This window comes from Rhineura floridana, chromosome 3, assembly GCF_030035675.1.
Source record: "Rhineura floridana isolate rRhiFlo1 chromosome 3, rRhiFlo1.hap2, whole genome shotgun sequence".
Classification (NCBI taxonomy): domain Eukaryota; kingdom Metazoa; phylum Chordata; class Lepidosauria; order Squamata; family Rhineuridae; genus Rhineura; species Rhineura floridana.
In genome coordinates, this window is record NC_084482.1 from 14534428 (window position 1) to 14548881 (window position 14454).

General features: G+C 45.3%; 1 protein-coding gene across 14 annotated transcripts in view; it reads right to left on the reverse strand.

The window, feature by feature from the left end:
• Window positions 1-14454, reverse strand: part of PDE1B (phosphodiesterase 1B) — a 210953-nt gene that overhangs the window by 9419 nt on the left and 187080 nt on the right. For all 14 annotated transcript variants that reach the window (XM_061614558.1, XM_061614563.1, XM_061614562.1 and 11 more), the window contains 5 exons: window positions 13783-13923; window positions 11445-11545; window positions 9818-9943; window positions 5325-5426; window positions 298-418 (listed from right to left, as the gene is read on the reverse strand). In XM_061614558.1, coding sequence (XP_061470542.1) covers window positions 298-418; window positions 5325-5426; window positions 9818-9943; window positions 11445-11545; window positions 13783-13923 — 591 coding nt within the window. The remainder of the gene's footprint in view (window positions 1-297; window positions 419-5324; window positions 5427-9817; window positions 9944-11444; window positions 11546-13782; window positions 13924-14454) is intronic.

A 14454-nucleotide genomic window follows, 5' to 3' on the forward strand; every position in this document is an offset into this window, starting at 1 on the left:
GATGCCTCCCACAAAATATATTGTACTCCTGGCTTCAAAGCGCACACTACAAAAGGCACCCGCAAGCATATTTCACAGATTTGCCTTTCAAAATACTCACAGTGGAAGGGAGGGTGGGGGTGGGGAAAATCCTTTCTTGCTTGCAAATATTTGAAAGGGAAGAATGGAAAATTACATGCACGCACTCCTTTGTACCCAGTGTCTTGTGTGCCTATTTTGTACTGGAGTTCTCTGTATCTGAGCATAACGTATCTCAGAAGAAGCAGACCTCCAGAACACAGAGGTCATCAGATATACCTGTCTGAAGAATTCTTCCATGAGGGCTTTGGTCCATCGGGAGTGCACCGTCCATTGTTTGGTGGGGTGGCTGATGTCAGCCGCATGCAGCAACAAGGAGAGTGCTTTCGACTTGTCGATCCTGGAAAAGCAGCATGATGGAGATAGTGAGAACAGAATAGGATCTCACTTCTGGCACAGCCCACCCTACTCGAACAGCAGGGACATGCCACCCCACCCACCATTCCCTCTCAGGGCATCCACCTCCGAGATCGTATACGGTAGACTAGAAGACTGCTTTGGCAGGCATCCACAGATTCACGTGCCAGCTTGCCAGTGGCTCTCAGTCCTCCAGCCAAGCAGGTCACCCAGCACCACCCAGATCCTTGTTTCAGAAGTCTAGTTTCCACTGCCTAATTGTTAAGCAGGCAGGAAACAGCAGGAGTCCTTTGCAAGCAATTGGGAGAACCCTCTGTTATTTCTTTGCTTCTCCAAACCCTGCATTAATCTCTAATGGGATTAGACCCTGCCTCTCTCCCAAGCCCTTTGCACAAGCCAGAGAATACAGGGAAGGGGATTTTATACTATTTGTTTATTTATTTCTTAAATTCATATCCTGCCCTTTCTCACAGAAGGAGCCCAGGAGAACAAACAAAAACACTTTAAAACATCTTAAAAACAGAAGACTTTAAAACACATTAAAACAAAACATCTTTTAGAACATATTAAAACAAATCATCTTTCAAAACATATTAAAACAAAATATCTTTCAAAACATATTAAAACAAAACACCTTAAAAACATCTTTTAAAAACAAGTTTAAAATCATCTTAAAAAGCAATCCCAGCACAGATGCAGACTGGGATAAGGCTTGTTAAAAGAGGAAGGTCCTCTGTAGGCACCAAAAAGATAGCTTATGGTGCCTGTCTAATATTTAAGGGGAGGGAATTCCAAAGTGTCAGTGCGATAACACTAAAGGTCCACTTCCTATGTTGTGCAGGACGGATCTCCTGATAAGATGAGAAGGAGACCTCATCTGCAGAGCGCAGTGATTGACTGAGTATATAAGGGGTAAGACGATCTTTCTGATATCCTGTCCCAAACTGCATAGAATTTTGTATACCAAAATGAGAACCTTGAACTTGGCCCAGTAGCTAATGTGCAGCCAGTGAAATTCTTCCAGCAGTGGGGTAACATGCTGGCGATATCCTGCCCCAGTGAGCAGTCGGACCACCACATTATGCAACAACTGTAGCTTCCAGACCAACCTCAAGGTCAGTCCCACATAAAGCTCGGTATAGTAATCCAGCCTGGAGGTTACCAGTGCATGGACAACAAATGTCAAGTCTATGCCAGTCCAGAAACGGCTTCAGCTATCTTACCAGCCAAAGCTGGTAAAAGGCACTCCTATTCACTGAGGTCACCTGGACCTCTAGCAACAAAGATGGATCCAAGAGCACCCCAGACTATAGACCTGCTCTTTCAGAGGCAGTATGACCCCATTCAAAGCAGGCAATTGACTAATTATTCAAACTCAGGAACCACCAACCCATGGCACCTCTGTCTTGCTAGGATTCAGACTCAGTTTATTGGCCCTCATCCAGCCCACCACTGAGTCCAGGCAGTGGTCCAGGGCTTGCATGGCCTCTCCAGATGCAGATGTTACAGAGAAATAGAGCTGGGTATGATCAGCGTACTGCTGACACCTCACCCCAAATCTCCTGATGACCACTTCCAAGGGCTTCATATAATGTTAAACAGCATTGGGGACAAGATGGTACCCTGTCCTGTGGCACCACTCACCAAAACTGCCAGGGGGTCCAAAGACAATCATCCAATGATATTCTCTGAAAACTAACCTGGAGGTAGGATCAGAACCACTGCAAAATGTGCCGCCAATACCCAGCTCACCAAGTCGGCCCAGAAGGATACCACGGTAATGGTATCAAAAGCCGCTGAGAGATCAGCTAAGAGTAACAGGGTCGCACTCCCCCTGTCCTTCTCCCAATAAAGGTCATCCATCAGGGCGAGCAAGGCCGATTCAGTCCCATAGCCAGTCCTGAACCCAGACTGGAATGGGTCAAGATAATCTGTTTCATCCAAGAGTACTTGCAGTTGCTGCGCCACAACCCTCTCAATCACTTTCCCTTAAAAGGGGGTATTTGTGACCGGTCGGTAATTGTTGCAGACCAATGCGTCCAGGGTGGGCTTTTTCAGGAGCAGTCGGATCACCACCTCTTTCAGGGTGGCTGGAACCACTCACTCCCACAATGATACATTGACCACACCCTGGATCCACTCGGTCAAACCCCCTCAGCAAACTTTAATAGGCCAAGAAGGGCAAGGGTCGAGAGGACACGTTGCTGGCCACATCATTGCAAGCACCTTGTCCACATCATCAGGCCATATCAAATGAAACTGATCCCAAGAAGTTGTGGCAGATGTTGCACTGGACACCTCACTGGGGATTACAGTAGATGCAGATGGAACATGAAGATTGCTACGGAGGCAAGCAACTTTACCTTTGAAGTGCCTTGCAAACAATTCACAGTGGGCTTCTGAAGGATCTAAAACTCCATTTCCTGGAGATGATGTTAACAGACCCAACAATATAAAAAGGCTCCACTGGATGGATACCTGAGGATGCAATGGAGGCAGAGAAGTGGGCCTTCTTCACCACCCTCACTGCCACACAGTAGGCACAGTTATGATGTTTTAAGCCTCACAGCATGTCTTTTGCCACCTGCACTCTAGCCATCATTCAGCCTGTTTCATTGCCCTTAGCTCACTGGTGTACCAAGTGCACACTGCGCTCCACAATGCCAAAGAGGGCGCTCGGGGCAACCATGTTAAGAGCTTGATGCATCTCATTATTCCACAGCGTAACAAGGGCTTCAACAGGGTCACCTGCTCTTTCTACTGTAAACTCCCCTAGGATGTTCAGGAATCCAGTGGATTCCATTAGTCTCCTGGGGGGGCATCTTAATCTGTCCACAACCCCTGCAGGGGAAGATTGGAGCCATAAATCTAAACTTCACCAGGAACAACAATGGGGTGACATGCATCCCCCCCCCATCTCCAGACCACCCTTTCCTTCACCGGAGCAAAAACCAAATTGAGGGTGTGCCTTGCCCTATGTGTTGGACTAGTGACAACTTGAGACAGTCCCATGGTCATCATGGAGACCATGAAGTCCCGAGCCAGACCACTAGAGGCAGCCTCAGCATGGACACTGAAATCACCCAGGACTATTGTTCTGCGCTCCTCCAATACCACAGCTGAGACAGCCTCTGTAAGCTCAGTCACCAGCTGATAGTACACCAGCAGCAACCTTAGTTTACTGTCTCCTTGGCCTGACACCACGTACAGGCCCTCACAGCCAGCTCCAAGACGGAGTGGTTTCCTGGTGACAGAGATGGAAGTTCTGTAGACCACAGCAACCCCTTCCCTCCATTCCTGCAGCCAGTGGTGGTGTTGCAGTAAGTATCCAGGTGGGCAAAGCTGGGCCAGGTCAACTCCTCCCAGCTCACCCAGCCAGGTCTCAGTAATGCATTCAGGGGCAACCACAAATAATGGCTGGCTGGTGAACCAAGTCCATATTTGTGGACCCATGTGCTTTGGCATAGCCAAAGCCCCTGAAAAAGGGTAATGACTCAAATCATTGTGGGCTAAATCTCTTTCTAGTCCACCTTTGAGGCTACCTCTCGCACTGGTTCTGCACTGGTGCTCTCCCAAATTTCCTTTGTCGGACTATACAAAGAAAAACAGTGTCCTACTGGTACCATTACCACAAAACCTGTTCTTTCTGAAAAGCCCCAAGAGTCATTTTTCTTTCCACAGCTACTTTCCACAGCTACAAAGCTTACCCTGTAAGGACATGCTCTACAACAGAACTAGGGCTAGGCTGAAGTAAGCTCCCACTCTCCTCTCCCTTTGGGCATCAGGCATCAATTCAAAAAGTGTTAACCTGTACAAGAAGCATTGCCCTCACTCTGAATTGACTGCGATTGTTCTCAGTGACATCAGCATGTAGACAAATCTGATTGGCTAGCAAGCTTTGTGATGCATGCCTTAGTTACATCCCATTTAGATTACTGTAACGCGCTCTACGTGGGGCTGCCTTTGAAGACTGTTCGGAAACTTAAACTGGTACAAAGAGCTGCAGCCAGAGTGCTAACTGGAGCTGGTTACAGGGACCATACAACCCCCTTGTTGTGACAGCTCCACTGGCTGCCAGTTAGTTTCTGGTCACAAATCAAAGTGCTGGTTTTGACCTATAAAGCTCTATATGGCCTAGGTTCAGGCTATTTGTCAGACCGTATCTCCCCATATGAGCCCGCCCGGGCATTGAGATCCTCAGGAGAGGCCCTTCTCTCAGTCCCAACACCTTCGCAAGTGCGATTGGTGGGGACGCGAGATAGGGCCTTCTCGGTGGCTGCCCCCAGGTTCTGGAACTCTCTTCCTAGGGAAGCACGAATGGCCCCTTCCTTGCTATCCTTCTGTCGGCAGGCAAAGACTTTTTTATTCCGACAGGCTTTTGGACTAGAAGATGTTTAAGATAAGACCTCATAAGGTCTGTTGTATTGTTCTATGGTCCTATTCTTAACGTTTTAAATTGTCTTAGTATCTTAAGTGTATGTTTCATGGTTTTAATGTTACGAATAGTTTAATTCTATTTTAATTGTATATTTTTGTATGTTTTTTACCTATGTGTAGTTTTTATTTGTAAGCCGCCCTGAGTTCCAGTTTTGGAAAAAGGGCGGGGTAAAAATAAAGAGTAATAACAATAAATAATAATCACATTCACTGGAAGGCTGCCAGTTGGGATACCCCTGGCCTTACAGGATCACTGATCTTCTGGAAAGTTTGTGTGTGGGGGAATTGGGGCTCAAGTCCTTTTGTCCTCACCACCCTCCCCCTGGGCATCTCGATCCATGTCACACGGTCAACACCCAACCCCTCTATGTAAGACTTATCTGTCAGCTCATCCCATCCACCTTTGTTTGTAGCCCCAGCCTTCTCTACCACCCCCTCCTTCTGCCACTTACTGCTCAAGCTGCTGCAGGGAGGTTTTCATGGACTTGACTTGCTGGAAGTGACAGGACATGTCTGTAGCCAAAACCATTTCAATGACAAGCAACCGGAGTTCCCTGGGCCGCACAAAAGATAAAGAAAGAGAGTTTCATGATCATGCTCACTCTTCCTGTGTGTTTTATAAAATCACAGAATCTTAAGAGTTGGAAGGAGCCTTGTAGGCTGTCTAGTCCAGTGTCCTTCAACCTTAGATCCCCAGACATTGTTGGACTACAATTGCCATCATCCCCAACCAGCTTAGCCAATGGTCAGGGCAGATGGGAGTTGTAGCCCAAATGTATCCTTCAACATTGGGTCCCTAGACTACTGCTCCCATCATCCCTGACTACTGGGTAAGTTGGCTGGGAATGATGGGAGTTATAGCTCAACATCTGGGGACTCCAATGTTGAAGGACGTGAGAATACTGATCTAAACCAACCCACTGCATGATGCAAGAAATCCAGAGCTGGAGCTTCCCTCAACAGATGGCTGTCCCAAGCCAATACTTGAAGACCCTTCAGTAAGGGAGAGAGAACTCACCACCCCCCTCTAGGTAATCGGTTCCATCACAGAACTGCTCTTACCATTAGGGGAAACTATTAGGAGGTTTCCAAGATCTATCCTCCATGTAACTTAAGCCCACAATGGATCTAGTCCTGCCCTCTGGGGCAGAAGAGAACATGTCTTTGCCCTTTTCTATGTGACAGCTCTACCTGTACAACTATCTTTAACATTTTTTTTATGGATACACCAAGAAAAGCCTCAGCACTTCCAAAGAAAAGAAAAGAAAAATCCATTTTTGGATCATATTTGGTCACCATGAATGGCGAGATTTGAACAAATGGTCTTTGAAGCCCTTTGCAGCCCTATGAGAAACATTCTGTTCCAAGACGGCACAAATGCCAAAGACCCCTGAGCATCTGGTAACCACATTGCCAACATGTGCTTTCTAAATGACCCCTAATATTGACGATTATATCTATTACCCTGCTTCCCAAGGGTTCTGAGAAGCTCAAATGGAGTTAAGAGTCTCATAAATGCCTGCCTTCTGGTGGATATGTTCCCAAAGCTAATATATCGTCTCATTAACTCCTTTGCCTCCAGGAAAGCCTTTGTAACTTTAATCTTCCCAGCAAGGCCTTAGTAACTATAATGTGTTTAGGAAAGTCTGCCAAACTCCATCCAGTTTTGGTTTTGTTCTGAAGATGAATGGATTCAATAGGTAATCATCATCACAACTGTTTTGCTGACCAGTTGAGCTTGAAAGATAATTCTGTAAAACTCAAAAGCATACTTCCACTGTTTCTCGGGACTTAATAAAAATATCATTGCACTTCCTCCAAACACAGGATTGATAAAAATCAATGATTTAAAAAAAAATAAAATTGGATTTTATAATAACATTTATAATAAAATATGATTTAGATTTCAAATTTTTCTTAAAACAATTAGTAAAAAAAGAGACTGTCACAGATATCATCATGAATACTAATTATACAACTTCTAATTATATTCTATGAATATGTTAACAGCAGTTTATAGAGATGGGAGATAACCTGATCAGTCCTATTCTGCAGGTGGTGTACATGAAGTGCACGCTGTCTTTCTCTCTCAGCCTTGCCTCTCTCTAAGTGCAAAGATAGAGAAGTTCAGTGAATAGAGAATTTGAAAAGATCTGGGGGAGACCACTGAAGTGGAAATCCAGCTCTTAACAACAGTAGCCTCTTCTGCAGGTGTAGAGAGATTGTTTTCCTCCTTTGGACTAATTCATTCTAAATTGAGAAATAAGTTGGGAACTGAAAAAGCAGGAAAGTTTGTATTTCTCTTCCAGACAATGAACAAGGAAGAAAAAAAGTGAAGAAGACTGAGTGAACTGTACCACCTAATATTTTAAGTTTCTCATGTTGACTTGGTTGAAATTGCCTACATTTTATTTTTTACAGAACTTCACATTTATCTAAAAACTGAAATAGTTAACCATTCAAAAATCCATGTGCATGTTTTGTTAATGGTGTCATTTCAGAAGAAAACTAACAAGAAGAGTAAATAATATTGTTAGTACAATTTAAAAGTCTGCTTGGTGGTGACAATTCTGGCACATCATGACAAAAATATCGTAATTAATTGCACACCTGGAGCAGGCTCATCTCCTGAATGACTTCACAAATTCATTCTGCTTTAATACTAAAATGACCAAATTATCGTCCCATTTTTGATGAAAATTAATCTGAAAACAATTCAGAATAATTGCTTAGTATGTACCTACCTTCTAATGAAACCTAAATATGTATTAAGGTTATATTAAACAACAATGACCTACTAAAAATGATGATTAAATAGAGTATTTCTCACTAGTGATTTAAACTATAATTTAAATCATCCTTCAGAAAGTGATTTAAATCATGATTTAAATCAATTTTATTTAAATCAAATCAACCCTGTCCGAATATATGGGTGTATCCAGACAATCATTACAAAGCATCTGGTTACCCATATTTACTCATCATCCCATGCAACAAGTGGCCTCTAACTGCAAGCTTCTTATACTGTAAATGGATTACCCAAATTTTAGAATCAGTAAGATAGACCAGCAAGTCCCAATAGGAATGGTTCATATCTAATGTGTATGGAAGGGAGATAGCTGTGCTGCTGAGTCTTTTTTCCCCTTCAAAGTGGTATGCTCCAGCCAGATGTAAGGCAACTGCTCAGCCAGCAAACGGGATTCTTACAGGTGAACTGATGGGGAACTGGCCTATAGGGAAATCAGGTGACTTACCATGATAGGTTAGTTACCTGCAAAGCTTCATGTGACCCAGTCAACCTACAGAAGCATCATATGGGCATCCTTTGAGTCTGGTCAGGAGGCAGGTCTGGATAAGTATAATAATAAGGGTGTGAAAACTGCCTCAGGCCAGGAAAGAGTTCCAAACCCAGGGTGCTAGGCTAAAGTCTTCAGCCAGACCAAGCAAGAGATGCTAGCATGGTACCTGGGCCCACATTTGGAGGCCCATGGTTATAACGCAGCTGCCTGGGAAGGTGATAAGGCTTGAAATCAAAGAAATCAGCAGGTCGAGCATGAAAGCTAGTTTCAAGATGGAATGTGGGGAAGCTCAGCCCTCTTATCACCTCTAACAGTTGAATCCAGCTAAAAGTCTCACTGTAAACTCCACAATTCTGCATTGGTGTGTGCATGAAATGAACAAAGGAGCTTCTCCACACTTTGATTTCAGATTAACTGGTTTTACTTGCCTTGCAAAGTCTTTTTTTATAAGTGGTGAATTAGCACTCTGTGCGGGGGAAGGGGGCACAACTATAGGCATTGGACGTGCTTTACTCATCATCTCATGCAACGTGGACTACAACTGCACGTTTGTTATAGTGGAAAGGCGGTCATGGTTGTAGTTTTTAGACCTGAAGTCTGAAGTCATAAAGTCCAAAAATAAATTCACCATCTGCTATATGTGTGAACAATGCCTAAGATTCTGACCTGTGATTCATGTACTGGTGCATAACCTATGAGTTCTGGGATTCCTGGTCTCCACAGTGTTGCAGTTATCACCCTCAACAGCAGGGGTGGAGAACGTTTGGCCTTTGAGATGTTGCCATCATCCCTGACCACTGGTCAGGCTGACTGGGGCTGATGGGAGCTGTAGTCAAACAACATCTGGAGGGCCACAGGTTTCCCATCCCTGTTCAATATAAGAGGTATAAGGGACATGGGGACAAAAAGTGGCTCCAGTGAATGGTCCAGGACCTTCTGATGATATAGCACGGTGGTTCCCAAACTTCTTCCCCTATGGACCACTTTAAAATTGCTGATGGTCTTGGTGTACCACTTAATTACTTTTTCTTCCTATTGTAGCAAATGTAATGTGCTGAGCTAGATGCTGTATGATTTTTTAATTGTTGTTTTATTACTTCTTTTATTTCTTACACAGCATATTTTATTGTATTAAAATTTGCATTCCATAGAACTCAAAATTACAATACAATAAAATATAAAAATACAGTTAAAAGGCAATATGAATATTTGATGTGGATATGCTGGGGACTATCTGAATGAAGCTCACAGACCACTGGTGGTCCATGGATCACCCTGCTATAGCATATCTGAAGCGTAGTGGGTGTGTGGACCTGATTAGTGCTTAGACCAGAGGGGAGACCACTAGGAGCCTGATGTAGGCATGCCTGGGCTTAAATAAAATTAAGTAATTAAGGCTGCAATCCTAAACACACTGAACTTAATGGTACTGTCTTCTGCATAGGATTGCACAGTAAAAAGGCCACTATGCCCACAACCCTGCCCTCTTTAGTTGACAGCAGGGGTTGCAAATAGTTGGCCTGATTCTCCTCCAATGTCTTGGGCCCACTCAAGAACACCCTATCTCCCCCACGCCAAGGCAACATCTTCCTCAACTAGAGTGAGCTTTATCTCATGGTATGGTCAGGAAGAGGACAAGGTCTCACGCAAATTCATCCTTGGTCAGGTTGACGAGGATGTTCATCTCTTCCTCCTGCATCATACGGAAGACGGCGCTGATATGGTGGTTCTCCAGCACCGAGCGGTCATTGTACAAAATGGCCGTGTCTGATCTGGGGTGGGGAAGGAGAGAAACAGTACAACTCAGAGGCAGCTTCAGCAACAGCAGTTCCAAGGGCACATCTATGCAGCCTTGTTTTGAGGGATGGGATGAACATTCCAACACTTCACAAATGCACAGGCACTTCAGGTGAGCAGGATGGGTCGGCCTGAACTGGTCCCCACTTAATTACATGATGAAAAGAGGTCAAAGTGGGACCTGTACAAACTCATGTATTCTACATGGCTGCAGAGGTGGCTGGTGCCCACTGGGACTGGTAAGGCAGAAAGCCGAGAGGCCAACAGTAGAACCAAAGATAGGCAAAGCCAAATCATTCTAGTTTTGCCTCCCATCCTCTTCCCTCCTGAGTTCTATAATGGCAACACCGAGCCTGTGGAGGAGGAAGCTGATAGCCACTGCCATCCAGTGGACTGGACGTAAGGAAGAAGGAAGGCAGCTGGCTGACGGCAGACTGAGCTTGGTCAGCCACCGTCACCCTAATGGAGCAGGCTCTGCTACACGGTTGACGCCCATGCACTTCTAATGTTGCTGGTGTCTATCCCGCAATTCTTCTCACCACTTCACCACCACCACCCCTCCAGAATAAAACTGTAGGATGGCAGGATAGCAATGGAATGTCAGGGATAGTTTCCCTCCTTAGAGCAGAAAAAACGCTGAGCTCCTGGAGGAAAGATCGCAACGGAAGTATTACTTAATGCTTGTGGCTTTTAAACTAGAGCAAAGGAAAGATGAGCTGGCAAGGAGGTGGCCGGGAGATACAGCTTGGCAAACATGATTTGACAACTTTGGGGTTAATTCAATTAAGCTCTACTCAGAGAAGACCTATTGAAATGAACGGACCTAAGTTTGGCATGTCCATTCATTTCAATGGGTCTGCTCTGAGTAGGACTAACATTGGATGCAATCTTAAGGCTGCAATCCTAACCCCACTTCACCTGCGAGTAAGCAGCAATGAATTAAATAGGACTACTGAGTAGATATGGTTAGGATTCTGCTGTTTTCTTTTTTTAAAAAAAAAAAAAGCCTAGAGACCTTGGGTTGTATTCAACTAAGTCCTACTTAGTGTAGACCCATTGAAATTAATGAACTGAAGTTAGTCGTGGATTAACTTCAACTTGGAGTAGGACTAGCACTGAATACTACCCCTTGAGCTCATGGAAAGCACAGAGGTCTGGGGAGCTACAGCTGTATATAAGCATAGGAAGCTGCGTTAGACAGGTCAGGTTATTTGTCTAACTAGACCAGCCTTGACCACTCTGACTGACAGCGGCTCTCCAGAGTCCCAAGCAGAGGCCTTTCCCATGATTTGCCACTTCCCTGGACATGCCGGCAATTAAACCTAGGTCCTTCTCCATGCAAAGTGCATGATCTACCACTGAGTCATGGCAACTCTGTTTTTACTTACTTATAATAGCTGCTTGTTCTACCAATAAGCCCCCACACAGAGAGAGACTCATTCTTCACGTTTATTCCCACAGGGCATTGTTACTCACTTGGTTTGGATATGGAAGCTGTTGGTGGTTCCCGTGTGCTCGTAGTCATGGATTGCGGCTGCAAACACTATGGCCAGGACCTCAATCTCCGCCAGGCAGTGCTGCATATGGGGCAGGAACAGGAGACATCATCACCCCCCGGGTGGAACCCTCCCTTGCCCAACAGCACAGATTAAGGAAGAAAAAGTTTCGCACCAGAGCCTTCATCAGAATGGATCCCCTCTAGTTTCATGTCTCTTTGGCTGGCTGGTGATTCTTCTAAGCCCTGCCTCAAAACCTTTGCTCACAGAAACATTTGCTCTGTAGGTAGCACAGCAAGACACAGCAAGGGTCAGGTGGAGGCACCTACCTGCTTGTTCTTCATTGCATGAATGTGCTCCTGTATGTGCTGCAGCTCTTTGTTCTTTTATGCGCAAATATGATCCTATGTAGGTGGACAAGTCAAGTTTTTACTCGTGGATTATCCCCCGAAACAAAGTTATGGTTTTGTGGCTACCGAACGACCGGGGTGAGGAACCCTTTTCAGCCCAAGGGCTGCGTTCCCTTCTGGGCAACCTTCCTGGGGTCACATGCCAGAGTGGTGGGCAGGGCCAGAGGGACAATTGGGTGGATCAATGGATGTAAATTTTACCTTGTGCAGTAGGCTAATTTCTGCCCACACTTACACACCCTTCTAGCCCCCATCCAGGCAATAAGAAGCAATATAAGAATGTAAGGACACATTCCAGCCAGGCAAAAACACTAAAGGAGGCTGCGAAGCAAAGCAGGTGAGGAGGTGGCCTGGGGAAAGAAGGTGTGGCTGGGGAGGGTCCCAACGGCCAGAGAGAGAGGCCTGGAAGGCTGCAGTTAGCTCCTAGGCCTGAGGTTCCCCACTCCTGCTAAAATACTGATACAATTTTCTGTGGACCAGAGCTCATTTCATGATGCACCAAGTGAGCCTTGCCAAACCCTTGGGCCCCCAGATGTTGCTGGACTACAGCTCCCATCAGCCCCAGCCAGCATGGCCAATGGTCAGGAATTATGGGAACAGCAGTCCAGCAACAACTGGGGATCCAACGGTTGGGAAAGGCTGCACTAAGTTGTCTGATGGGGAACCTGTGGCCCTCCAGATATTGCTGGAGTACAACTTCCATCATCCTTGACCATTGGCCATGCTAGTGGGAGCTGATGGGGCTGCAGTCCAACGAGATCTGGAAGGCCACAGGTTCCTCACCTCTGTGTTAGAGTGTAAGCCTATAAGCAAACCCAGAGCTTGGAAAAGTTACTTTTTTGAACTACAACTCCCATCAGCCCCAGATAGCATGGCCACTGGATTGGGCTGATGGGAGTTGTAGTTCAAAAAAGTAACTTTTCCAAGCTCTGATGCAAACCCATGTCTTAACATATAATATAGATCAAGGATGTGGACCTTTTGGCCCACCAGATAGTGGTGGACTACAGCTCCAGTTATCCCTGACCACTGGCCATGCTGGCTAGGGCTGATGTGAGTTGCAGTCCAACAAGATTTGGAGGGCTGCAGCCTGGTTCTTCGTTCATCTGATGATGCAGGCTCTGACCTGTAAACGCTTATGTCACAATAGATCCATTCACTTTTATGATGCCACAAGATTCTGATGTTGTTTCAGCTACAAGAGATTAACCAGCCTCTGGAATCTATTGTGGTGTGAATGCAGCTAGGGGAGAAAGTGGTATAAAGTACCAGGCACTTTGGGCTTTAGCTTTTCCCCAGAAATATGGAAGAAGAGTAGGAACTGTGGTTTCCTTTCTGTTGAGAGGGGTGCTTTTAGCAGCTGCGGAACAAACAGAAATTTTGCCACCATAACATCCATATGCTGGGGCAAGCTGTACCTGTTGCTTTTCTGCCTGTCACATGGCTGTTAAAGATATAGAGCCTCTGTTACAAATAAAATGGGGCAACGAACAAGGAGGGAGATGGTGGAGAGAGAAAGAACTCATTTTTGTGAACCTTTGCCTGCTGAAAGAAACCTTTTTTTCCAGCTCCTGCCGTTATGCTAAACCAAGATAGGCCACTAGGAGTCACTATATTGTTGATGTCAATGCTTCATATACGGATTTTCTGGAGATTATCTACAAAAAAGAAGTTGGGGCCATAAATCATGTGCACCTCTCATTTCTAGGAACTAGGACTGCACTATGGGCTCAGAGAGGTTGACTCAGCCCAGATGAAAACATACATTCTAAGAGCATTAATAATCTAAGTTTCCCAGCTTGCCTTGACCTAGAAGAGCTTTCCAAGATTGCAACATAAACACTCCTCAGCTAGAGAACTGGCAGATAGAACATCCATTGAAGTGTCTAGTCCGCATGGTGACCTTACCACCATGCCAGAGCGAAGCAGGAAGCAGTGCACAGTCTGGGTGACGTCAGCAGCATGTATCTGATTGTGATACGGGTTCTTGTATTTCCCATAGCCAGCCTCCAGTGCATCAAGGAAGGTCATGAGGTACACTGTGGGGATCTAGAGAACAAAGAAGTAGATATTCAAGTGGCATCAGGCAAAATTTGGGAATAGAAATGGATCAAGGATATAGGACGCTGCCTTTACCAGGTTGGACCACTGGTCCATCTAGGGGCAGGTCCACACCATGATCTTGCAGTGCAGGCCATGTAGGCAGCACTGAGTTAGGGCAGATCCGCACCATACATTTAAAGCACATCCAATGCACATTTAAAGCACATGGCTTCCCCCAAAGAATCATGGGGACTATAGATTATTAAGGGTGCTGGGAATTTGTAGGGAAAGCCACAGTTCCCACAATTCTTTGAGGGAAGTCATATGCTTTAAATATGTGTTGGATGTGTTTTAAATGTATGGTATGGATCTGCCCTAACTCAGTACTGCCTACACTTCAACAGCTCCCTTAGGGTTTCAAGCAAGGGTTTTTCCTAGTCATACCAAGAAATAACAGGGACAGAACCTGGGACCGTTTGCATGCCATGTGCAACCCATTCTTACAAAACAAAACAAAAAGCGCCACATATTGACATC